Source organism: Saccoglossus kowalevskii, chromosome 11 (assembly GCF_978046115.1).
Source record: "Saccoglossus kowalevskii chromosome 11, keSacKowa6.1, whole genome shotgun sequence".
Lineage (NCBI taxonomy): Eukaryota > Metazoa > Hemichordata > Enteropneusta > Harrimaniidae > Saccoglossus > Saccoglossus kowalevskii.
In genome coordinates, this window is record NC_140651.1 from 11,093,773 (window position 1) to 11,121,056 (window position 27,284).

The 27,284-nt window shown below is 36.2% G+C and overlaps 1 protein-coding gene across 4 annotated transcripts in view; it reads left to right on the plus strand.

Moving 5' to 3' along the window:
- Positions 1-27,284, plus strand: part of LOC100369598 (androglobin-like) — a 115,662-nt gene that overhangs the window by 4,556 nt on the left and 83,822 nt on the right. The window contains exon 1 of one of the 4 annotated variants that reach the window (XM_085505754.1): positions 3,759-3,941. The exons of 2 other annotated variants lie outside the window; for them this stretch is intronic. In XM_085505754.1, coding sequence (XP_085361880.1) covers positions 3,823-3,941 — 119 coding nt within the window. In that variant the 5' untranslated portion in view covers positions 3,759-3,822. Of the gene's footprint in view, positions 1-3,758; positions 3,942-16,302; positions 16,548-27,284 lie in introns of those variants that run through there. One more of the 4 variants, XM_085505755.1, reaches the window with a different exon arrangement.

Here is a 27,284-nt window from a genome sequence, read left to right on the forward strand (position 1 = left end):
TTTAAGCAAAAATCAAAGTTTCCTTTGTTTCCATAAGCAAAGACTATGCTTCGGGTGTAAAGCATTCCTGGTCTATAAGATATGGAAGATATTTTAAATCCAAATTAGTTTTCAAAGAGTTCAAACCGCCTAGATTCAAATCCTCTTTTCCTATCTTATTGACGGGTGTTTAACAAATGAGTACTCCACAGCCTTGCTTTTATTTACTATCTTTAGCAGCATAGATGTTCCTCCTTCCTGCAGCCTTTTCTGTAGTCGTTTTTGGCTTTAAGCTTCCCCTACCCTCCTAAGGTCTATTAAATGCAAAAATATGGCAAACCATGATATTTTCAATGCACATATAATACATTTTGTAATCATATCAGAGCCAAAACTGTTTATGTTTCTGTGTTTTTCAGAGGAGGTCAGCATGTTTTAAAATATAATGTTAGGGTGGGTCACCCACTTTTTTTTATTTGATAGAGGGTGGGTCAACTGGGATTTACAGCGGGCAAAATGGAATCTGCCGACCCCCCTAGGCCGAAGTAACTGACCAATCCCTAAATCATGTTCTCATTATTGAGAATTTTTTTCATTATTATTAATATAATAAAATAACAATACAAACAAAACGGGTAAAGAATTATAAACCGACAAAATAAAAAAATATATGTTTTGAGAAAACATGCGACAAAACACCGTCCTCTTTGTTGAGGGTCGGTGAACAGAACTACATGCGGCGACAACTTGAATGTTCGTATTACACAGCGCCCTCGCGTGACGGAAAAGATATAACATGACTGTCGTATTTGTTTAATAAAAGAGGAATCCAATATTTCTTTATTTTAAATGACAAAATATTTTTGATTTATTGCTATATTTTATTCGAGTTAGTTGTATACTATTTGACGTTTTTTCCGCCCTTTGTTTTTATAATGTATTAGTTTTACGTCGAGTGTCCAAGAAAAGAATAGCATTTTGTTAATTGTGTTGTCCTCGACGAATCAAGTTTAACTAAAAAAAATAATATTTAAAGTTGCATTCCCACATATATGCCAAACTTATCATTGTGATCACAAGGGTACAAGGAATACAATCAGTTGATTTGGCGATAAATACTGGAATATTGAGCCCCATTGCTCGCCTGCACTGAAAGTAAAAAACAAACATAATTTTCATTGTGATAACAACCCAAGGTCATATGCACAATTTTAATTTTATTAGAGGGTATTTTTAAATTCGATTCGGGAATTCATTGCTTACATGGGGGTAGTGACAGATTTTCTACAGATCACAAGGTGGAATTGCAACTTTAAAATTGTCCATTCTACTCAACCACATTATACTTATCATAAAAACATGCATTTACAACAGAAAGCTAAAAAAAAGTTATACCAAATTTTAACATAGCTATAGCAGAGGTGAGATACAATAAAAAGTATGAATTACTACTTTCAATCAGAAAGGGCACAACAAGAATTTTTTGGAAGAAATGGAATAATTTTCAAGTGTAACAATACAGGCACTGAAATTTGCAATTGATCAATTAGATTGTAACTTATTGAATTATACTACTACAAAAATGGATATTATTGGGCAAGTTCAACATATTTTATAATTATTTTTTTTTATTTCCATTACTTGTGTATTAATCTTTATACTCTTTGTGGGAGATGCAAGAGAAAAATAAGAAAAAAAAAAAAACTTTAAAGTTTTCAGGAAAACTAAACCCATGTTGGGGAATTTTGAAATGGCACAAGTGTAAGAAATTTGTCAGGGAAAAGGTAACCGCGTCAGTGACACAGCCCAGCACATATTTGTAGTGCCTCGGAGATTTCACTAAATTGCTAAATTGAGATGCTGATAATTCGGTAAGATGTCGAGTCATTAAATATATTGTCATTACTACTTTTATTAATTTCACACAGTACAGTCAACCACAAATAACATTTTGTTAATCACTGTGTCAACTTCATATGGATAAAATAACGTCATGCATAGTCGTCGTGGTGCGCCGTGTTCGACATTCTGACGCATACAACGCGTACGTTGTACGCGTCACTAGAATTTGAAGCCGAGTCAATAACACCATGAAAATTACTAAAATAAATTTAAAAAAATACCTGCAATTTGCAGAAAAATAAAAAAATACAACAAGCATATTAAAAAGGAAGAGGACGACCAATCGATGACAATTATATTTAGCTCCTTCAAAGTCTTCGCAATTCGAAAGTTCAAACTTAAGAGCAACTACAGAAATTGATGGGTAGTTATGAAGACATTAGCATAGCACAGATATTTGCATAATGTAGGTGGTCATTATGCCGAGACCTGAAGACGTGGGTCACAAATACATCGGTATGGGCTCTTTGACATCGTATTGTAACTGACCTTATACTTAACGCCGTCGGCACTAGTATAATCATATTATACGTGTACTGTCTGTGTCGCTCTATAATAAAACTAAATAAAATGTCAATAAAACATAGCGGACTTAGGCTTGAACTAATTAAGTAATCAATACAAAATCACCGGGCGTTGATATTATTTCCATCTGGTAGGAAACTCGAACCGTGAGCGAGTACTACTGATCTCGCTAGCTTGCTCATTTAGAAATGTGTACATCCGAGTTGAACTTGAAAATGAACATCAAGTTTCGATAACCGAGCGTCAACATGCGTACTTGTATCTATATTTAAACAACACGAAATGGAAAAAGTAAATATCGAACAAATATTCATACAATTCGTTACCGATATATTTAGGATTTGATTTGATTTTTAGAAGGTGTAAAACGCAACTCGTCACGTTTTTACAGTTGACATCCTGACGTCATTAGACCAAATTTTAATACTATCTGTAGAGGTTAAACTCGTGGTATAATATCGTGGCAAACATTCAATAAATAACGTTCGCCGGAAATAGTAAAACAAAATATCAGCTAAACTGTTTCAGCATTATTCTACCGTTACTCAAATGATAATATTTCGACATTGTAATATGTCCACAGTGAAGATTCTTGATATCTACTAGTTTATACAAATATAATATTATGTGCAACGCGGAGACAGACTCGGTTCCGGCTTCTTCGCAATGTACATGACCACGCTATGGTACGTGGAATCGTTCTCCGAGCTGCTTTACGGCATCTAAACAATCTATGCTCACGGTCACATATGAACCTGAACTACATGCCACTCGAATGTTTGTCTCACAATCGAATGAAATAAACTAATCCGTTTAAGTATTGGTGTTTATTGTGTATCTTAGCAACCAATAGTGCATTATTCACGCTTCAACGTTAATCAATGTTAAATGAGCTTTTTGGCCGAGAAAACATCTTTGTCCATGGGCACAAAATATTTGACCTTTTGCGGGACAAGATAAAACGTATATCATAGAACGCACTCAGCTTTAAACAAAGCTTTCTTCTTTCGATTGTACGGTTTATTTTATAGTGGAACATTCATAGCTGATATAATAGGCACTGCTTACATTACACACACGATATCGTAGTTACCAGATTCCAGCGAGGGCAGTTCTTTCTGATTTCAGCTTTACAAAAAAAAAAAGCACATACAACCGTGACAGACGGCATGAAAATACGGCAAACCAAGAATTGATTGAAGTTTAATTTAACGCAAAGGTAAAATATCGTTGACAGACAGCTTAGGGAGTCTTGGAATGAATTACAGACCCTGCTAGGGTATATTGGACGCAATGATCTCTTTCATTACTCATGACATTCCTAATTTTGGAATGTAAAGCTATGTATTGCGCATGTAGACAGTGTTGATCGACCTCTATACAACAAAGTGTCACCCCCTACCGGCGTTCGCAACAATGCATCAGGACAGTCCGCAGTCACTACTTCGTATACCCAGCAACATGACCACGGCCTCGTCCTCCCGTAGCCAGTCGCGGTTGTCGTCGTTCAGCCGTAGAGTGTCGCTGCGTCAAGCGTGAGTATTATTACTACGATTACTTACTAACATCACATTAACCCGATTCATTTTCAGTTGATCGACTTGGCACTAAAGGCAAGTCTGATGCCGCGGGCATGTTGGCCGTACGGCAGACCGCTATGTAAACAGTTGTCAGAGACGACGGTTCTCAACTACATATCGGATCTTGGATAACTACCGTGACGACAACCTGTATGCCAGTTGTCTTCACATACGTTTATGCCCATCATACGTGATCTCAATTCGTGACGAAATAAGCCAATATTCCTTGTATTGTAATTTGTTATATTAGTTTCAGCGTCTACCTAACCACCGGCCGCGGCGACCTCATATAGTGGCATACTTAATAACACGTATGTTGCTACGAATGGAAGTAACAGGGGGTGGGGTGGGGGGGGGGGGTGTCGACATGATTGTAAAATACAATAATTTCTGAATTTCAGATGTTTTGCTTATAATTTGTTAACAACTGCTTTATTTCCTATACCAATCGTAACCATACATGTTGAACGTGTTAATTTTGTTGGCATAGATCATTATATATTCCGTGTCTATAAAATTGCAACTGGTGGAAGTTTGGATTCCAAACTTAATGCCAGCTCTTTAGAGAAATAAACCCTATAGTGGTATTTTATTAAAACTGTACTAAAAGAAGAAAAACACGCCTGTTTGGCGTCGGTTAGTCTGTTTGCACGGCGTAATTCACTGGTTATATGTAATAATGTAAACCTGAATGAAAGGAGACTGCCTTACACGTGACTGTCCCATGGAGTCTTACAATAAACAATTACGTTATATCACACGAAGTAAACTGAGCAGTTGAATACTAGTATATACGATTGTAAATAAGACCAGGTAATGGCAGTTACACGGTACAACTGCGTCTTCCCGAAACTATTTACACGCTTGGCAACAACGGTATTCCTGTTTTTGGGGTTAAATTTGCGACACGATTTATAATTCCTTATTTCTTTACATGTGTCATTAATAAGGATTAATAATACAAACGGAAAACAATACATTTTGTCGAATGATCCGAACATGGTTTCGTAGCTATTCGCTGCAAAGATTATGTGTACACTTCATGGATATCCACGACCGTCCGTCAACTGTACGCCCAGATGTCACCAATTAGCTCTAAAACAACAAACCATTTCAATAATTTCCAGCAATTTCATGTTAGGCCGCTGTAAAGATGTGATATCCAATTTCCTATTCAGGAATCCACAAGTGGTTGTTAGTCAGTCGACTATGTTATATCTCTTGATTGTATCACGGAGTCTGCGCACAAGTCATCGCGTTCATAGACGTTTGCCATATCTTTTTAATGAGTCGATATCTTCCCCTTCTAGCTTCCTTACAGTACAATTCATTTCTTAATAAAATCAGTTTTTTCCGTCCCCTTCTCTTTCCCCTCAAACAATATACGGTGATTTGGTAGATTTTTTTGGGGTCTTTTAAATATATATACATTAATCGATTACTTATAACGGAACGTGGTATCAATAACACACAATTGGATAAGTAGTACGTCGAAAAAACAAGACTTCATTCCAACTCAGCAGGCTCGGCGACCCATGTCCCCTGTGTCAAGGCTATTACACACAGACCTACCGTAACACAAATAGTGTCTGTATTGACGTTTCTTGACCATAACAAAAATCATTCAACCAATAAGCAAAACCGCCATAATATACGAATCGGCTAGGCACGCTCTTGAATGTACCGTTATATGACAATGAGATAGTCATTGGTCCAAGCCAGCGCCTTTTTCTAACAGCCATACGCTTATGTTGTATAATCTCAAAATTAATAATACAAGATAAAAACAAAACAACGCCAATTGGGTCACATCAGCACATAGCACTACATGTACAAATATAATGAGTGAGGGCGTAGTTACAGTGAAATGACTGTCGGTTGTAGGGGTATAATCGCTTTTTGCGTTTCCTGTAATGTGTCTATATTAGAACTGATGTTCTTGATTGTTATATGAAATTAAGTGAAATTATTCGCGGACATAAATTAACCTCATGCTTTCAATCACAATGTAATTTTTTTATTTCATTTGTTCTGCTCTTTCAACGTGATAACCTACCTACTTTTCAGCTTGAGCCACGCTTGAGATACTGTGAAAAGGTTAATTATTCACTGGGTTATAATTTTGCTTATTTAACTGACTGGAAAATGTGCTCATTTAAAACCCACTGAATATGCCTGAAGTGCTAAATCAGTGAAATTTAAAGCCAGTGAAAATTATTCATTTTACAGTAATCCAGATAACCCTGCTTGCGTCGTTTAATAAAGTCGAATACTGCGCATGCGTTGACTGTTTATTTGTTTCAAAATATCTACATAGGTTGAATCATAATAGGAAAGGATATAGAATTCCTGGTTAGCGAGACACACAGTTACGGTGACGTCATTACATCGGTGTTATATGAGGTACATGGGGTTTGAGTAATTTGAGTTGCGGTTCCTCTGTAGTATACGCCACTGTAAAATTGGATTTCCAATATCACGATTAATATCATTTACATTTTTATAGTTAGACATAAAATTAATGATGTATTTTAATTAATTGCTAACTATTTCAAAACAAATATTAGGATACTCTTAATATTTTTTGTTTGCTCCATTGATGTTTCTTAATATTATTATTTTTTTCTTCTTGTATTGGTAAGGTACATAAAAAAGCTGATAACAGTTATATAACTAGTATGCAAATTTGCTATTATAATCTATTATCATTCATTGATTTATCTACACAAACAGTATCTAACAGTTAATTAGAACGTAAATTTGCTAAATAAACTGAACAGATTAATTAGAAAGTATTATCAGGCAATAAACTGTACAGGTTTTGTGCATATACCAAATTTCAACCAGTTGCAAAAAAAACAAAACGCTGTTATGATACAGATCAAACAAGCTGAAAAACAAATAATAATTAGGGTAATTAGCTAATTAATATTCATATATTAATTATTGACTGATATTAGATATTGATTTACAGAAACAGCATTCACGAATCAAGTTTCAATGCATTTATGCAAAGACACACAGTGAACATGCTAAGATTTATAACTATTATGCAAATTACCTAATTAACATACACCGATTTGTACTACCATGGCTAACTAACATCTAATCCGATCTTGTGTTCACGAGAAGTATCCCAATTCAGCTAGTGGTTCTTGGAACGAGAGTTCACACAGAATACACATGCGGACCTACGGACGGACGTACAGACATCGGTACGACATCGATACTTCTTGCTTGTGCTTCGTTCACTCGGGAGCAAATAATTATTCAGACTCGTCTTGATAAAAGGAAGGGAGGATTAGTTCGAATTGCGTGTTTTAATTTTGACATAAATTGCTTTTAGCATAGAGCTAAAAGAAAAATGAAGTCTATTTTGTGAGAATAAAAAATTATCAGAAATGTTTAAATTGTATTTCTACGCTTCAACGCCGTTACTCTGTTTCATTGTGCATTATTGAAACGGTGGCACGGCGTGAGTGATGGGTTCGTTAACACCACATTGTTCATTTGTGTATCAATACGCTCATTGCTTTATAAGAGTGCTTTTATCATTAATTGCATCCAGTCTGCGAGCATTGTCGGTTTTACATGATCCGTTGACTCTCAGCTTTCATTACTCTAATGATGAGAGGAAACGAATAACCAAGGCAGAACTTGATGAATCGAAATAATAGAATTGGTTGAATATTAATCAAAACTGCGACGAGTGTGCATCGAAGAACAGGAGCAAATTTGATCGTTTAATGTGTTCAAGCTACCAGGCGTATCCATGGTTGAAATTTTGCCATGTAGACGTATTGCCATTTATTTGATTGTGCAATGGAATGATAATTTTAAATAATTGTTTTATCAAAGTGCACCCGGGCCGTTTGTGGGAAGATGCCTAAATATGCTAATATTAATAGAAAAAAAACAAATATGTGATGATATTTAAGTTTGAAACTATATACCCACTTGTGTAACATTACTCACTAAAAAAATACTGGTTAGCTGAAATGCGTGGCATATTAAATGAATATACTCTTGCCTTGCTTTCCCATTCATTTCATTTTGAGAGTACTGGATCCCTTAGACAAACATATCTACAATGTAAGTTACCTTTAAGAACAAACACAGCCTCCTAACTTAGTGGATATATCTATATCATAAATAAAAATACCCGGAATTTATTCATTTTCCAATAAATTGTACACTTTGGTAATATAAGGATACTGACGTAAAAACCTTGGGGTCATCGGCTTAAAGGGCGGTGGTCGTCGCGCAGCGCGTGCTCGAATTTCACGTAAACAAACAATGTATTATACACGCGTTGTGTAGGTCGCATATCGAACACGACGCGGAGCGACGACCACCGCCCTTTAATTTTCGAGAAAATGATAGTTGTATTCTAGTGAACAGTTTCAGTTTTGGCAGTATTGAAACGTTTTTACCACAGGTACCTATGGCGAAAATTGTGTAGGCTGGTGACATGATAGAATAGATCTTTCGTTAATAGATAACTCGAATCATGGCCCCAATCATAACTTAATTGATCAGTTCCTCACAGAGCGTTTGTTCATTACCGGAGCATGGAATGGTTTTAACGACTTCATTCTACGATATATCTATTTCATCGGATCCAGAATTGCAGATTATCATAATGCACAGAAAATAAGTAGTTTAAATAGGAACCACAATGAAAGTATTTCAAAATTTGCGTAATATTTAATTAAGATTGAAAAAAAATCTGACGTAAACCAGACATGTTTTATTACCTTGGTCACGTGGTATCGAGGGGATGATTATTGCGATAGTCGTCGTGATCCGATTAGTAAAGGGTTTTAAAATCTAACTGGCGAGACTTGAAGTCTGAGAATGCGTTTTCTTTCCGACCTATTTAACTGCCCAGTGTTTCTTATAACAGACAATCGGATTATAGAAATTAATCCAATTAAGTCAATTCTCACCGTGACGGAATAATCTAATACTAGTATTCATTGTTTATTTCTAATAACAAAAACGACCACCCTACTGTAGTAGGTAGATTAACTTCAGCAAAGTTGATGATGAAAAAACAAGCTATTTTTTTCATTTCTCGGGGTCGTTATGGTGTAGGAACATCTGTCCTTTTTTATTTTTAACTAGAAATTGTCCATTGCGCGAATATTGCCCGTAGAGTGCCCTTCCATACGTAGTTTGAAGAGTACCAAATGACTCTGCCCAACACACGGAGACAGACGACTATCACAGTGGAGCGTCATTTCGCCTTCGAATATTGAAATGCCGATGTAACGGGAAACTAATAAGGCTTCTTTTCTAGGCGTCTATGGCTATAACGTCTATAACGGTGCTACATAAACCCACTTTGCCATAGGACAAAACGTAGGGCGTTTATTGTACCACGTATACGATTAAATAGCGTTTGACAATGTCGTATTTGTACAGTCTTGACTGCAAACAATGCCACTGAAAGGCCTTGGGCTTCAACTCAGTTGTACGACTGTGTAAAGCTACTGAGGTGTGCCAATGCTGAACTCACTTAATACTGCTTTGCCAAACTAATGGACAAGAGACTCATTAACTGGGTGTTTCCGCAGTTATTCAGACGTACATGTTTTAAAACACATTTATTTATTTATTTATTTATTTATTTATTTATTTATTTATTTATTTATTTATTTATTTATTTATTTATTTATTTATTTATTTATTTATTTATTTATTTATTTATTTATTCATGCATTCATTCATTATTTAGCAATTTTATTAAATTTAATTTTTTTTTTCATTGACGCAACATGATATCTAGTCAATATGATCGTTTCAATTTATTATAGTTCTCATAATTTGATGTAGACAGTTTCACTCTGTGACATTATATTATGTTTTACGCTACTTCTGTAAATATTAAGAGTTTCCAATTTGAAAACTGCTAGAAATAGACTGGCTGAAGTTTAGTGAACAAAATTGTCGCGGGTAAAACAAAATAAAATTACACGTCGACTGCATATAAAATGAGTTGAGAGAAGTCTGAAAAAAGGTCAATAGGCAAGGTATATGTTTATGTATGTTCACATTGGAACTCCAAGAGAAAATTAGCTAATGCCTTCAAACAATACAACAATACTCCAAGGGAAAAATAAGCTAACGCTATATGAATAACATGAAATGAATGATTAAGGTCGAGTGCCCCGGCGGTTGATATGAACGTTGATGATATTTATATTGAATAATTCTGGTACAAGTTGATATCTCATGTGAGTATTACGGTTCCATTTGACATGGGACCGAGGAGCCATATTTGCATATTTAATGGGAAGCCATATTTGCATATTTAATGGAGAAGCCATATTTGCATATTTAATGGAGAAGCCATATTTACAATCAAAATTTCAGTTGATTGTGACATGAATGAATATTTTTCCAAACAAACAATGATCAGAAATCGGCAACAATGAGGTTTCTGTGAGTTAACAATGTTGCCTCAATTCTCCTCGGGACTACTATTGTTTGACTCCTTTGTGTCTGTTTGATACTTTAACCGAAATTGAAGACAGAAAAATAATATAATCGATTTTCAATCATTACATTATTATTTTAATTGATTTTTTTAAAATATCAGTATTATGAATTACAATCGATATTTCACAATCGCCATGCTCAAATTTAACTATATTGCGCACTGTAGTTTCGCTTTCATGCTTTTAGTGTGTGTCAGCACAATCTGATTAAAACCTGATGTAGTATTATTTTGGCTATAAACTTATATTTATATTATTAGTGCCTTTCTATTTTATTATTTTACCATATCTGGCACAATAGTGTTTTACCTTGTTTCCACTAAGTCAAAAATAAAAATGTCATAATCGTGCGTTTTGTGACTGCGACTGCCCATATTATCTGCCTCTTGTGTAGTTTGCCCTCTAACAGACCTGATTTTGTATAAATCACGAGTAAAAAGGGGTCCCCTGAAATCGAGTTGAGCCAGCTTGTTGACAGCTGGGGAGGGGAGGGGCAGGTCGGTCGGTATATGACTGTATCGGCTAACATTACAATATAACTTTTTCGTTTTCGACATTGTGAAATTCTTTCGTTTTTATGGAGACAAATACGGTCTTTTTACCAAGTAAAATATTCATATAATTACTAGATTATTTATTAGTATATTTATCAAAGTTATTTTTCATACATGAGTTGTTAAACACTCTACATATTTTGTAATTTTATTCAGCTGCTTTCAGTTATAATTCAAGACAAATAAAATGCAAAAATATCGAGAATATAATTCTGTTTTGCCACTAATATTCACGTATAATCGGTAATTATGAAATTTATTATTGGTGTCCATTTGTATTATATTTCGCTATGAAATGTAATTGGATGTTTTTTTAGATAACTATATCAATGTATTATTTTCTGCGAATTCGCACAACTAGTTGCGTGACATCACGTCAGTTGCGCGCCATATCAGCTTAGAGGGCGCACTGCTCTGGTCAGCTGCATTAAACTTTGCAGTGGGGGATTACGACCATAAATACCGTGGCTTATCTCGTATTACTGCGGAAAATCGACAGATACGAATGAGTATTATATATAAACATACACAGCAATTAATCAAAGATGGCTTTGATTTGACTAAATAAAGAACTCGCGAAAAATTATTTTTCGTGGCGCATTCAAGTTGAATTTTTTTTTTATTCAAGTTTAGAACAATCTTGCACATTTACCGGTATATCATATTTATACAAAACAACATGCCTAAATAAACGAGGAGCGTAAAAACTTGTGTCTGGACTCATTCAAGCTATTAAAGTTATATATACTAATTCTTGAATCTTAAGCTGCTGTGCTTCATAGAACACTTAAAACACACGTAAACCTATATTTACAATCTAGTGAAATTTACTGAGATTTGATTTAGACTAAATGCCAAGATCTAGTAGCGTCATCATTAATATTACACTGGGGCGCAATGCGATTCTATTTGTTAATTACTGGGCATTTAATGACGTTCAAAACGCAGTTACATTTTTTACATCAGACTTCCAAAGGCGATCAATTATCTTTCTGCGACAAAACACTGTCGACTGACGACTGGGACACCGTGCAAAAAAATGTACCATCGGCCTGCATCAATGAACAGTGTGAATTTTTAGAATTTGTATCAAGGAGTGTATGTGATCGTTTTCAGTTTATTTTTTCAAGTTATTTATTATGATACCAGGGGAAGCAAACCTGAGGTTTGTAAGTGTAATTTTAGCGAAAACCAGGTTTTGAAATGGTTGACTAATACATCATGATTCAGAGTGAATAGTCAGCCGGGTCAGCTTCTAATACCAGTGTTTTTGAATCGACTTCAAGTTCATTTATTTCGACTTAAACGTCTGTGATGTTTAATATTTAATAAAAAAAATAGACTAATCATTTTTTTTTAATTTGAAAATGTCGGGTACTACTAGACTCATTGGTTTATATGTAAAATAAATTCTTTTCAAGTTGTTACATTTTCGTCTATGGAGAGTTGAATTGTTGTGCGAGAGCTTAACGCGATGTTGTCTGTGAAGGACATAGTTCTCAAACCAATTCAACAGCTCATGGGCGATAATATAAACAACATATATATCTGTTACAGTACTTTGTTTGTAAGACTCAGGCTCTCAGATAAGAAGAAATTAATTTCTGCATGATAAAACCTGCACAATTTTAAACCGTCAAACATTTTTGCCAGAATAAATAAAATAAATGAATGAATAAATAAATAAATAAATAAATAAATAAATAAACAAACAAACAAACAAACAAACAAACAAACAAACAAACAAACAAACAAATAAATAAATAAATAAATAAATAAATAAATAAATAAATAAATAAATAAATAAATAAATAAATAAATAAATAAATAAATAAATAAATAAATAAATAAATAAATAAATAAATAAATAAATAAATAAATAAAAAAACGCCAAATGCCTCATTTGTCTGCGAATCCTAATACAAACTAACAGAGAAATTGTCATGTAATTAATAATATAAGTCTCAGAAACTTGGAGAATTACCAAGTTGGCGTTTTTGAAAACTAAGAGGTAAACGCCAGAGACAGTGGAGTTCATTGACGTATTTGCCAGAGACATTGTTCGGACCAACAGCATTATTAATATAAAGTAAACATTTTATTACAAAATACCTAATTAAACACAGTTTGTGATGTTGTCACAGTCGCAAATACATTAGTTGACTTTGAGTACAGCGCCATCTAGTTAGGTGTGGCTTTCGTTTTTATCACTCAGGTATTCTCTAACCATCCATGAGTCGAGATTTCAAATCGAAACTGCTGCGTCATTTTAAAACTTAACGTTGGTGGCGCATTATATACATTTTTGAGTCTTCATATGATATTCAAACCTTTCAAATTCATCGTCCAGACTAATACCAAAGAAATCAACCCGATACAGCATCGTATGGTAGAGTTTTTCATATCAGCATTGAGTCAAAGCGCTTCAGTCGTCGCGTTTTAAATGGCTTACAAGCTTCGTATACAACGCGGTTAAAATCAGGAAATTAGGCGTCTGAAATGGCATGACTATCGTAAATCGCAATTAGACAACGTTAACCTGTACATGATGATTTGTGCATGTGAAACAGATCGCGTGAATATACGATATACAGTACAGTTCCACATTGACATCATTTACTTAAAGCGGGGGAGTCGTCACCTACGCATGGGTTAGATGGTCATAGCGCGTCATTGTTTACAAACAAGCGTCCATCCATGATTCTTTGTATTTTTAGCGTGTGTTGTTATCGTCGCTTGGGACTCAACTCCCGCGTGATGCCGGTGACGACCTCCCGCTTTAACCGCTTTGGCCAATAAACGACGGGTTGTCATTTAGCCTCCAGATCGATCGGGATCCTATCTTCTAATCGGGCGTGATATGAGGACTACTTAACGTGCTTGTATAAACAACTCGGCTGTTCAATTCCCATGTTGCTTACAATAATAATAACACCAGTACAAGTACTACCTTCAATGAACTTGGATATTATCGCTGTTGTATAGTTTCATTTCCTTTGTGACATACATTGTTACCATTTGAAAACTGGAATAATTGGCTCAGTGTTGTAATACTTAGTCACAGTATACACATCGTTCCCTGTTTAGACCGGGGGTTATAGCTTTTACTCCTGTAATCGTATTGTTCGGCCGTGAAGCGCCTCTTTTATTTGTTTAGATGCTATTCGTTGCATAGTAACGGGCTTGTCCATTTAAAAGGAGGGGCGTGAAGTGAATCAACAGGTTGTCGTCTGCTGAAAATGGACGGCGTCGTCTGCCAATATAAGTTAGTGTGCATGTCTTTTCAGATAATCGTGACATATAAAGTAGTCTGCATCATACTTTCATGACGTTTACAAAGTGGTTTGATTATATTTTGTTTATCACAATAGTCAGATAAAAAAAAATTGACACCCAATTAGTTTCTTAACAAAAATGGGCCAAACATTCATGAAAATGTTCAGCCATTACCAGTTGGGTCCTATGATACAAAGCTAAGGTATCGTCATAATTCAAGACGTATGTAATTAACAAATCGTTATTCTTGACTGAATTATTATGTACTAGGTAGTTCTGATAGTGATGGCAAATATTTTTTTATGAAATAATGCTTGTATATGAATTCATGGAGTCCTAAAAATGCTAATTTTTTTGCATTTTTTAGAAACAAATATTTTGCACTTTGTAAAAATTAGTTAAAGTTGATGACTTGTGTCCAGTTGCAAATTAATAATTATGGTGTACCATTTTTGAAACAAACATTGTGACAAATGTTTTGTGAATGACCTCAAATTACTCGTACACACACTCGTACAAGGGCGCCAATTTAACCTTTCTTGACTATTCAAACGTAAGAAAGATTCAATTCAAGGGTTCTTCATTTGAAAACAGGGGTGGGGTAAACCGGAGAATTCGTGAACAAAATTTGTAGTGGGTGAAAGGACAGCAAAAACACGATGTAAAGAATTTGGTAAGAACATGAATACAAATATTATCTTCAGGCATATGTGAATACAATATTTGCAAGAAAGAAGATCATCCAGCCCTTAAGTGCATGTGTTCTTTGATCATCCTAAGTGTGTGTATTTGTGCTCAGCACTACAATACGACACGGGGCAGGATAAAGTCTGGTCGAGTATCGAGTCTTCCACTATTACACGTCTAACATTGCAAGGGTATCACGTAAATGTGAAATTTCAAATTAACTATCCCCATTAATTTAACAAAGTACCGCCCAGTCATGCGTGTCTTGAGTTATTAAAAAGATGAATAATTCATCATCTTGCCTTTTAATTTGTCCAGGACATGCATCATTGCCGGGCTTTGTTCTCGGACCTGAATTATTAATAATAGTTTTAATTCATTTTGTTAGTTAGTTAGTTTTGATAATTGTATATACAATACAATACAATACAATACAATGCAACACAGTGTCTTCTAATGGCTGTTAACCCCCAAAACGTCGACATCTTGCTGTGATACTTTCCAAGCTCGAATAAAACCGCGAATTCAAACGTGGCCGTCACGGTGTCCTGTGACTGTGACTGATCCGAGTCAACCGCCGCTAAAACCCCACTGTCGCCTCACCGCGCCGTGTGCGGTATGAGTCCCATGCGACGGTGACATATAGTAGAATGCGTGTAAATTCGTTGTGTGCTTATACACGAAATTCAAGTTCATGATACGCTCGCTGCGTGGCGACTGTGGTATTTGAACAAACAGTATTGTGGCATGATAACAAAAGCCCACGTCACATTACATATACATTGTATGTAATATACACTACATTATTTCATTTCTGACAACTTTATTAAAGAGACTAATCGTAGTTCTTTCCATGTCCATCATTACATCCACTATAAATAATACCGACGATGTATCAATAAAAACTGATCTAATGATGGCAAGTTATGGGAAAACATATTCAAACCAGTGCACCGGCGAACCAATATTTCAACAACTTTTATACCACAAAATTTAGTGCCATGTCATTATTTTTGTTATTGCAGTCTAAACTGAAACAAAATAAATGGGCATGCGCCACGTGTTCATGGAATCATCCATTAACGCGTATAATGACTTAAAATGAGAAGTAAAAAAAGTACTTGCAAAAATCTGTTAGTTGTCCATTTTTTTAATAGTGCAAATGTGCGTCCAGTTTTATTCCGGGTTACCCTCGCGCAGGTTTTGCCCGTTCTGTGTTAAAGTTGCAATTCCCAGAAATTCAACGCGATTATCACATGCTGCCACCCCTACAACAAAATGACATATTCTAAAAGTTACGGGTCATTTAAGTACAATCAGCACACGATAAACGGTTGCTCGGCGTAAAAGACTCCATTGAAGGGTGGCATTGCTTGTAACACCATGAATGCGTGCTAGAGCGAACACACACCGACACCTTTATGATCATAGAAGATGTTTCTAAAATTAGTGAAACAGGCGCAGGCACACGCTGCCAAAGATCATTCTAAGGATGAACCAAGGCCTGGATCGAGGATGAAAGCAGCCAGTCAAATGTGGAAGTAAGTAGAGATATCACAACACTCTTTAAATGAATGACAATTGTATCGCGATATGTGGTTGTTACTTTTGCTGTAATGCGATGCATCACAGGTAAAAACCATAAAACAATGGCCGTTTGTTGCGTACACTCACAACTATATTCCCCGCTGTTAATTCGATCGTCCTACAGCCTTCGTGGATGCCACAACTACAGTTACAGGTATTTTATTAGCTAGTCCTAACCGCTACAATTTTAAGGTCGCGGCTTTTATGTTATTTTACGAGAATGCGAAGATGATCTGCTGCTATGCTCCGCCTTCAAGGTTCATAGTCTTTAATCCATAGGGGCAGTAAAACTAAACGTTCCCCCGAACAACGGCCGCCAAAGTCGGTCTAAAAATAAAACTGTTACAACCCATACGTAGACAATGATGTATGAAGGGTAACGTATACTTTCTATTGGGAATAAATACAAACAAGTATCGGATTGCACTTCTAGTATGTGGAGGCGTCAACTTAGTAATCTTTATCTCTGAGTTATTAATCTTTCTCGCGGTAATATTTTTTCAAGTACTGTTCACGGTATTTGTTAGATTAATATTTGTTATTCTCGCCTTCGGTTGCAAGCTATATCTACGTTACCGTAACTAGCTCGGCTATGGAATTAGGGAGCGCCGACCAGGGAGTGGGAGGTCTGACGTGTACCACAAACTAATTCCTCCAAATTCACTATAAGGTACGCTCATGTGAGTGATACGAGAAACACAAACTAGTTTACACGTTCTAACATGGTGTAACGGTATTTATTTTATACTTTACGACATCATTAAATTGGCCTAACAGGTTTCCGACCATTTGTGTCGCAATGCCAAATTAACTTTAATGCACTGAATCAACGGTAGACAGAGCGTTATCTGCATATGCTACCCATAATTCTTTACGTGAACTCATGTGATATAGTAAGTTCGGCTTCAAAGATTTATGCTTTCTCGTATTTTAACAACCTGTGCAATTAGTCTTGATCGATCGTGTCGTCAGGGTGGAACAAAAACAGTACAAGGTACGGAATATTGGGCTTTATTGTAGCAAGGTTTTAGTCCTTAAATTACATAGACTTATTTTTTGAACCGTGATCAAATACATAATGCAACACACCTCAAATAAAAACAGTATTCACTTCAAGGTTGCTCCCTCCCCTGTCGAGTACGTTGTCAATTGACCTCTCTTTCATTGATTCTTAGCACGGGGCATTGAAAGTGTATCATTAACAACACGGTGGTCGGAATTTGTGTGAGAAATCAAACTAATTGAGGCAGACTATAGGTTTTGTAAATATCTGGGTCGCTTACCAAGTCATGCGGACAAACAAGTGGATGGAATCTAACCATACACCAGTGCTAGCTATTTAAGTGAAATCGCCAAGCTAGTGGGTCACATTTCCACGGTAACCACCCTCGAGTGGAAATAAACTATGTGGAACATCATATCTCTTAGCAATCCGCGTATTTTCGACACTCGTCGGAAGGCCAGCACAGGGAAAAGATTGTCCAGTCTGTAAATAATTATTATATTTTATTTAAATTAAATTAAGTTAAATTGACTATTCCCTTATATTCAAACAACTTGTCATCTAATCCACAGTCATATTGCCATGAGTTTGAGTTAGGGAGTACTTATTTCATTAAAACACGTGTATACTGCCGTTTTGTTTATTCTGTACGGTAGTTGAGAAATGTACATAGTCCATATTCACGGTTTTTACCTGTCATGAATTTTATGACTTGTCGAATCCGTTGTTGTCGGGAAACGAACGCTATTTTTCAATAAAATGCGACACTATAGCATAAACTCATCGTCTTATGATATTAATGGTTTTACTGCGTGCCAACAAACTTGAAGCTGGCTGTATATTCGGTTGTAATTACCACCGTTGAAAATCGAATATATCGTCTCTTGATTTCCCGTCAAATAAAAAAAAGGGCATGCCAATTAAACAAATTGTAAAGCTCGGCTCAATAAACCCTTCGGGGGTTACTAGTCTTACGTGACATGCTGTCTGATTACGTCAGCATATTATTGAGGCTCGTCCAAAGATCATTTGTTTACAATGCGCAAACATGTTCAAACAAATAAACTATTACATTATTACGTTATGATTATTACATTAGTTGCTGCGAACAAGGCTAAGTAAAATGGCGGATTTGATAACGTACTCATATAAAAAAAATCGTGACACTGAAACCCTTAATCTGCATTTCACACTTTCAAATTATTGAGCATCCCGCCGAATTTGCTGCTGATCTGCACTGGCTCGGAAGATGAATTCTGATTGGCTAAAAAAACAAAAAACTTGTGGCGTTGAATGCACGTTCATTCTCAGTAATGTTATGCAAATTAGAAATTCAAACTAGCTAATCATTTACAACCTTCCGAGCCAGTGCAGATTAGCCCCGAATTTGAGTGGGTCAAACGAAAAATGGTACAAACAAGTTCCAACTCCACCTGTCAGAATGAAAAAGCCCACTCGATATAGGAGTGATGTTTAAGTTTAATCACACTTTCTACCCAGGGTATTTGTCATTGTTTTAACTGGTATAATATGACAACAAATTAATGTATAATTGTAATGGACGTGAACTATGACATCATAGCCTAGACACGAGGCGCAACCGTTCTGACGTAAGTCCAACTGTAATTCTAGTCACCGTGCCTCAACACGACCTTGTAGGCTCTATTTTCTCATTTATGACTAATATACAAGATCAGTGATACTCGCGAAATTATTTGTTTACAATTTTTTAGATCTTTATACCTGGCTTTGCGATTCCCACTGCCAATGGATACAGCATTTAACACATTTTTAATAAAACAATTTGAAATTTGATAATTTTAATGGATGTACTATAATTTTAATACATACATGTACTCTCACAAAACCCATCAGATATGAAAATTTATAATATAACCTTGACAAAGTAATGCATTATTTTTCCTTGCAAAGCGATGCATTTTTTTTTATCTATCTCTGTAACTTGTGTTCAGGAATCCTAGTAAATGAGAATACAACTGAAGATTTTTCAATATTAGGGGTTGTCCATTGTATTTTTGCAGATATTGTATTGGCTGGCATTAATTCTGTGTTTACATTTTTCATTCTGCTCTGCAAATTTTTCAGTATTTTTCTTTTTATCTTCAACCATATTTTTTTTTTACAAAATCGTCAGGTAACCCCAGTTTTCAAAAGTTGGTTGCTGGTATCGATAGAAAGCCCGAGAGAGCTATCTACAGCTATCTACAGCTATCCGCCGACAAATGTGATATGACTTCACACAAAGGAATTGAGAGATACAAGTGCAGACACGTTACGTTTGAGACGCCGGGGAAACCAAAATTCGGGATTTCATTAAATCACTCAGATGACAAAAAATGGCGATAATAGCCAAGGGGACGAGGAACTGCATTTCAAAAAACATCTTTTATATATAATGTACATAACAAATTACTATATACCCATATTAAAAGTGTGGACACAGCCTGAAACCCCAACCTGAAACACACTTGTACTTAGACCTATCCACTTTTTTGTATTCACATAATGATCAACTCTGAATAGCTAGTTCATCTTGAACTCTTTCTGCATGAGTCAGGCTTTATTCTATCACACAATGCTTGAAATTGTACCACTTCAAGTACAATAAACAGTGGAATGAATAGTTTCAAGATATTATCGCCAGTGCTCGTATGCCCGGGGCGAGAGGCGAGATTAGTAACAACACTATTGTTAGAAATAATCACTTCTCGCGGAAAACTGTTTATATCACCGTATACTGCATACAAGGAATATGATACTACCACTTAGAACACAATAGAATTGTAAACGTATTGACCGATACCAATTTTAGATTGCCCGAGGCGGGAGGCGGGACTATGCATTCGGTTGTCAACCGGTGAACCGTTATAACACTAGTAACAAACGCGTCATTTGCACATACGTTAACACTCGTTAATATCAGAATTATATTAAATGACCGATTTTGTTAAATAAACAATAGCTATTGTTGAGTTTTGCAACTGTAAACTACTTCTTGTGATCGTAAATAAAAGTAAACAATACTTAAGACGAACCAAGCAGGTTCCAAGCCGTGGGCTTTGGCAAATCTGTACTCACAACGCGACGCGACGATTGATGTTTGTTTTGAGGTACTTCAACATGAATCCGTAAACTCCGTAACGATACCCTACTAAATGTAACAGCGCAGCTCACAATGGCTTGGTAACAAGCATATAATTCTACCCACAGTACAATACAATGTGTATCAATTGGCCGCAGTTTTTAAGACGATACTACCCTGCAACAATAGCTCTACTGACCCGGTTAATGCTAAGGGCCACTACTGGCGTAGCTAATACTGCTGAGAAAAACACACTCCCCCAGACAGCTGCAAATCACCCGAACAACTGCTATTTTATTCCTCCGCAAAATATATAATCGGGATTAAAACGTCACTATAAATTACTTATTGTTAAACATTAATTGAATGACTAATTGTCTAAAAAATAATCAATCAAGACGTACCCAAATTAATGAGCATATGCTGTTGTATCGGCTAGGCACTCACCGGAAGAGGTGCGGTTGTTGCATCGGACTCATGGTTGGTAGAACCGATGTAATACCCAAGGTTTAGCGCCAGCAATGGTCGATTCCCAACCCTGGGTGAGTGTACGATAGATTTAACCGGTAGCCAAAATTTAATGACGGAGATTCATTCACTAACGAATGTGACATTCATGTTGGGGGAACTATGTTCGACAACTAATACTTGATTGGAACCGTATTATGTTGTGATAAGAATATGTGCTCATAACACTTTCACGTAGTCACAGACATGGAATATGATTTCTGTGGCGAATGTATACTCTTAGTTTGCACGAATATAAGCATATTTGACAGTAACTAATTAAGTAACTAAACTGGGAAATTCTTTCGTTTTTATACAGAAAATACATTACAGAATTAAAAACATATTTATTAAAGTTATTGTTCATACACGAGTTGTAAAACACACTAAATAGTTTGTAATTGAATTCAGCTTCTTTTAGGCATAATTCAAAAATAAAAAGGCAAATAAAAGGCAATATAGAGTATATAGCTGTAATATTATTGTGCAATCGGTAATTATTTATGGGTGCATAAGGAATTCATTTCGTTATGAACTATTCTTAATATATTTTGGAATTATTTTGTCAAAATCCGTTTTTCAGAGTTTTTTTTTCCTCTCCAAAAACGAAAAAATTTCACAATGTCGAAACCGGAAAGTCGTTATGGTAGTGTTTATGATGGACATCATTCTCTCGTCTAGGACAACGTGTTTTCTTTCATAACAAAAAATACTCTATGATCTCTGTCGTTGCCATATTATTATGACATAAAATATGAGACAATATCGTCGCCATATATACCTGGACGTCGAATAACATGGCAGATAAACCGCGTTCAACGCGAGTGTGTCGAATGCGTACCCATCAAAGCTTGTCATGTGTTCAGGGTCAAATGCATTCATTGTCGGACACACAGAGGACTGGCATTCTATCCGTGTAGTTGGTTACTGTTGTCGACACATGGACGTCTATGGACAGGACGAATATGGACCTAGCTCAAGATAAGGCAAATTATAAAATTGCAACAGTTTGAAAACGTAATTATTATCAAATTTAGTCATTCTCTCCGAAACACCCGAAAAGTTGTCCATATATTTTCTAGGATCAGGCCTGTATCGCCTAGCTCATAAATGGTCATGTAATGACGTCACAGCCAGCCACATGACATGAATAGATCTTTAGGCCCATGCGGCCTTCCACACGTTACATTTTTCTTACTGAAACAGCCAAAGAACTGTTTCCATAATTAAAGTTTTTAGAGCTTAGTTTTCTTTGTTTTTAATTGATTGTTATAATACACAATAATTTTAATAGAAAATAAGGAATCCGATAACTACACCAATTTCGTTAGGAATGTTTCTCGTGTATATTAAAAGTTTGAATTGTACATGCTTTTCCTACGAAACGTAGTACATGTACTTTTTGAAGTGCGCCCCCTGGACACGAATACTAAAACTTTCACATTTTTTCACACAACCATTAAAATAATCTGCCCGATGCTTAAACTTATAATTGTTGGGACAATTGCTGTACAACGTCTGACATCGCGGTCATTGTCCGTGTACAGACAATAGTTTACTCACACACACCATTCAAGTGAACGTACGGCAAATCAAAATATGCATGTTTGGGGGTTAATCACACAAATAAGCACGAATGTAACGACCACCATGTACTGTTAGTTAAACACGTAAATATGCAGTACAGTTTTGTTTCGTTGATCCGAATTATTTCATATATAGTTTTTTTTGTATTGCATATAAATGAATTATTGTATAGTTACTGTTCCACCCACAACGTACTAAATAGAACACTGAATTATATCGACGTTAACCAACACTTTCCTCCACTCTTAAGGATGTAGTAGAGGTTTTTTTCCTTTGAAAATATCAAATTTACTTTTTTTCCATATTCTCTTATACGAATATATGAAGCATGCATTTAACTAGAAAAAAACAATTGTAGAGATGGTTTAGGAGGGTAATACATTTTGAATAAATCTGAGATACAGTGTGTTTTATATTTTTTGTGATTTTTCATGCTTAAGTAAACATCGGTATTTGGGGTTAGTCTAGAGAGTTGATCTCGACTCCCAGCTGCTCCACGATGGTGATTTTTGGCATAGGTATTCTCTGATAGCTGCTAATGAAATCTGGCAAAAATAGTTTGTCTACCACTTTGACTTTAGAAAATATGACACAACTCTCCCCTATGTAAACTCTGAAACAGGGTACTATATTTCAAAACAACATTGACGATGTTTTTAAAAAGTGTTATGAGGTAAAAATCTAGGTCACGCGACAGTAGACGAACTGGGAAATTAAATTCAAACCTTTTATAGTATCTCTGAATTCCGCGAACATCATTTTTGTGGCCTTATTTCGGTTTCTTCGAAAATAACCTCTCTATTTGCATAGTGATCACGTGATTACACGGTACCATTTTTTTGTAGGAATATTTATTTCTTATTATTTGAAAAATAAGCTTTCTAAAAATATATAACTTGATGGGATTCAAAGAATATGTTACTTCAGAAATGTGCTATGCAATTGCAATAGCAATAACCTCTACTACATCCTTAATTTTCTTTTTGTTCTTTTGTGTTTCGGAAAATGTTAAACTGATTTGTGTGACATGCAAAAACAAAAATACTACTTTTGCTACTAGTCCGGCCTTGTAGTTTCAAATTGTAGTTAAGTTTTAACTAGTTTTGTCTCTCGTTTTGTTTCTTTCACATTGGACAACATTGACCCTTACAGGGGAATAGTCATCCCTTAGACAGTGACAGTGGTCACCATGGGATACACAATGAATAGCCAAGTAGCATCATTATAGTTTTTTGTAACCTTTATTTTACTCAAACTTCTCTTTATTGACGATTGACTTTATTAAAAAAAGCCTAAATATATTTCAGCACGTAACCGAATCGCGGTGAATCAGCGATGTCTAAATTTGCTATGTGCATTTATCACCACTTTTCAGCGGAGAATTGACTGATTTCGTTCACGGCTGAAACCCGGCAAGGACACACTACGTACCCTATATCTAATGTCAATTTAAAAATCAATTTAAATTTGGCAGGTCGTGCCATCGACTTGTTAAATTACCGATACTAACCCAGTAACCATCATTATAAAACACCGAGAATCCATCATGATATTGTTGTTACAGCCACTAAATTCTTGGACATAGTTTAAATCACCATGGAGACAGCGTCCGCTACGTCAATTTTCCCATGGCGAGACTATTGGCATAAATGTTATAAAAATGATAAAATCTGTTCATATTCACACGTGACCGCGTTTAATTATATACTTGATTATCCACTATATTAAAATAATCAGGCAACCCCTACCGATAATGAGCGAGTCCAATACGAAACTTTTAGTAAACTTCTAGACGCCGCCGGTCAAGTCATTGTGATTATAGATTTATATTGCAACGATCAAGGCAAGACGTTGAATTTTGTGATTGATTTTTGACCTGAATTTAGCACTATTTACGTGATAATCACCGTTACTGTCGACATTCTTCGTGGAATTAGCGATAAATAGAGTCTGCAGTCGTAGAGAGAGTATGACGTCATCAGTATCCACTTCGACGTCACCATATTCAGGTCGTCGGCACAGAAGAACGAAATACAGCATAAAGACTATTTTTCGGTGAGTTTCAACACTACCAAATTTGTCTCGTTTCAGTATCGCATAAAATGCACGTGTTTTCTAAAGAACCTTCGATAATTATTTCAAATCAAATCACGTACTTGCCGGTTATGACATCTCCACGTGATTCCCGCTTCCGCTTCCGCATGCGCAGGCGCTTAAATTTTATATAGTCAAAAAATATCATACACATAGTCGAAAAAAAATCTAAAAATACGCGTGTCTTTCCCCCACTTGGTTTAAGACTAGACACCGTCGGCCAGTGACGTGCCCGGTAATGTTCATCGGACGAAACATACCTCGCTCTTTATCTTTCATCGGTCCACCGGGTATGCTTGTTTTATTGCATTGTGTGATTTATTTACGCAGCCATATCGCTGATTCGATCTGCATTGCTTTCCGTCGCCGTAATGGTAGTGTCTTGGCAACGGTATGCCCATGCACCATGTAAACACTCGCGTTGCCATGACATCAATGCTTGACAGACCTGGGGTTATGAAAGACGAAATTCGAATGATCAAATCACATTTAATTTCGCTGTTCTATTGAGAAAAAGTTGATTGAACGTAATTACATGCACGTTTGCTTTTACGTGACACAACCACCAAATTGCAGTTCACCTGTTGTGAACACGAATAAGCGAGTCACAGGTGTATGCGCTCCGTTACAATGTACACTGTCAAGTTTGCGAGAGATCTGACTTTACTGGTAGTGCTTCGATTGTAATAGGGAACTTGAACTTGAACCAACCAGACCTGTAATTGTGTCTTTGTTCGTGCATTTTTCTGATTATATTTTATTTCAATAATACGAATTGCACTAATTGCAACAGACCCAAAAGTCCTTTTCAGCGGTGTTCGGTATTCTATTTGTGGCATTCTCGTCCGAGGACTGACGTCAACTTTATACAATTTTGTCACGAGTCTACGGTGCTTTCACGTGCCAAGGAAAGCCAGCGAAACCGGTGGGTGAAACGTGAAAATCTACGTTACCTTACGCTCTGTATTTGTTTATATTGTTCTGGAATATAACTGTCTATAATTTGATGAACGTGATTGCGTGAGAACATCGCCACTAACATTACGTTTTCTAGTTGTCAGTTGTACTGAGGAGCTAAAAATCTATCGTACCTCCATGTTTGTACGATACACAGATGCACGCGGCTAAAAATAACCTTTGAGGAATAACTGGGACGACAGTGCGCACGCCCTCTGTCGCAATGAGTGCGTCAGTTCACTTCTATGCCTCCGCGGTGAAGTCGGGAATCACAGTCACTTTACTAGGACGGTTAGGAAGCGCCGCGTCGTTCTATTGTAACTACCCTTGTCTCTATAAACATTGAAACAAAAGAGGTGGTAACGAGCTAAGAAGTCATTACCATAGCATTAGCGACGGAAAACACGCGATAAATCATGAGACAGTGCGAGAGTTGCGTCATTCCCCCCCCCCCCCCCCCCACAAAGCATTGCAATACATGGCACTTTACCCTTTCACCGAAAAGCAGTCTCAAACGGGAAATAAACATAGTCCTAGTAGAGTGACTGTGCGGGAATGTAACAATGCTTTAGGCCGGAGTTTTGTTAATATGTTGGTACAACACTTGTATTGTCAGTGTATACATCGGCTTATCAGCTTGTGTATATATCATCTCTGAGTTCATGTTTAATTCCCAGATCTAGTACTCACTCACCGGGCTCATTTATCATTCTGTTGCTGGTTAATATCCTTGTGCCTAACGACCGCCATTGTTACCGCAACGAAACAAATAACTTCTCGTTTTGAAAGACGCCCTCTACGTTATTTCACAATCAAATCGTGATTTGGTAGCAACACATAAACTAAACAGAGGCGGCACGACATTTTGCATAGAGGGTCTAAATCTGCTCACCATCCGTCTAGAGGGGTGGTACTAGAGGGGTCCGGGGGTCCATGTTCCCCCTTAAAAGTTTTGAAATCTAGACCCTCTGAAACGCTATTGCCTGCAATTTGAGGGGCAAATTTTGCTGACACAAAGGATTTCAGATTGATTTGCCCCCTCTATCCGCCACTGCTAAAACTAGTTTGGAGAGGTTGTTTACTATAGATTAAAAACAACAAAATGCCAACGTCACCATGATCGCGTACTGCCGACAAACACGCTCAGGAGCTTCAAAAGTTAAGTACAGTACGGGGTCATTCAGAACTGTCTAGAAATGGGGTTAATTCGGTTCACATATAAACACACTGATAACAGATTTGTTTAGGGATGGACAAAAATTTAATTAAGTTAACTTTCTAAAGTAGTCGCCAAAATTGAGCAGACGACAAGAAGTCACCATATCGCAATCATGGTTGGTTTTTCAACTTCTTTGCTGCATCATGTCTCCATATCAATACAATAAACCCACGTCAGACATTCAGGCACCAGTTCTCTGATTTTGTTTTCTTTATTTCATT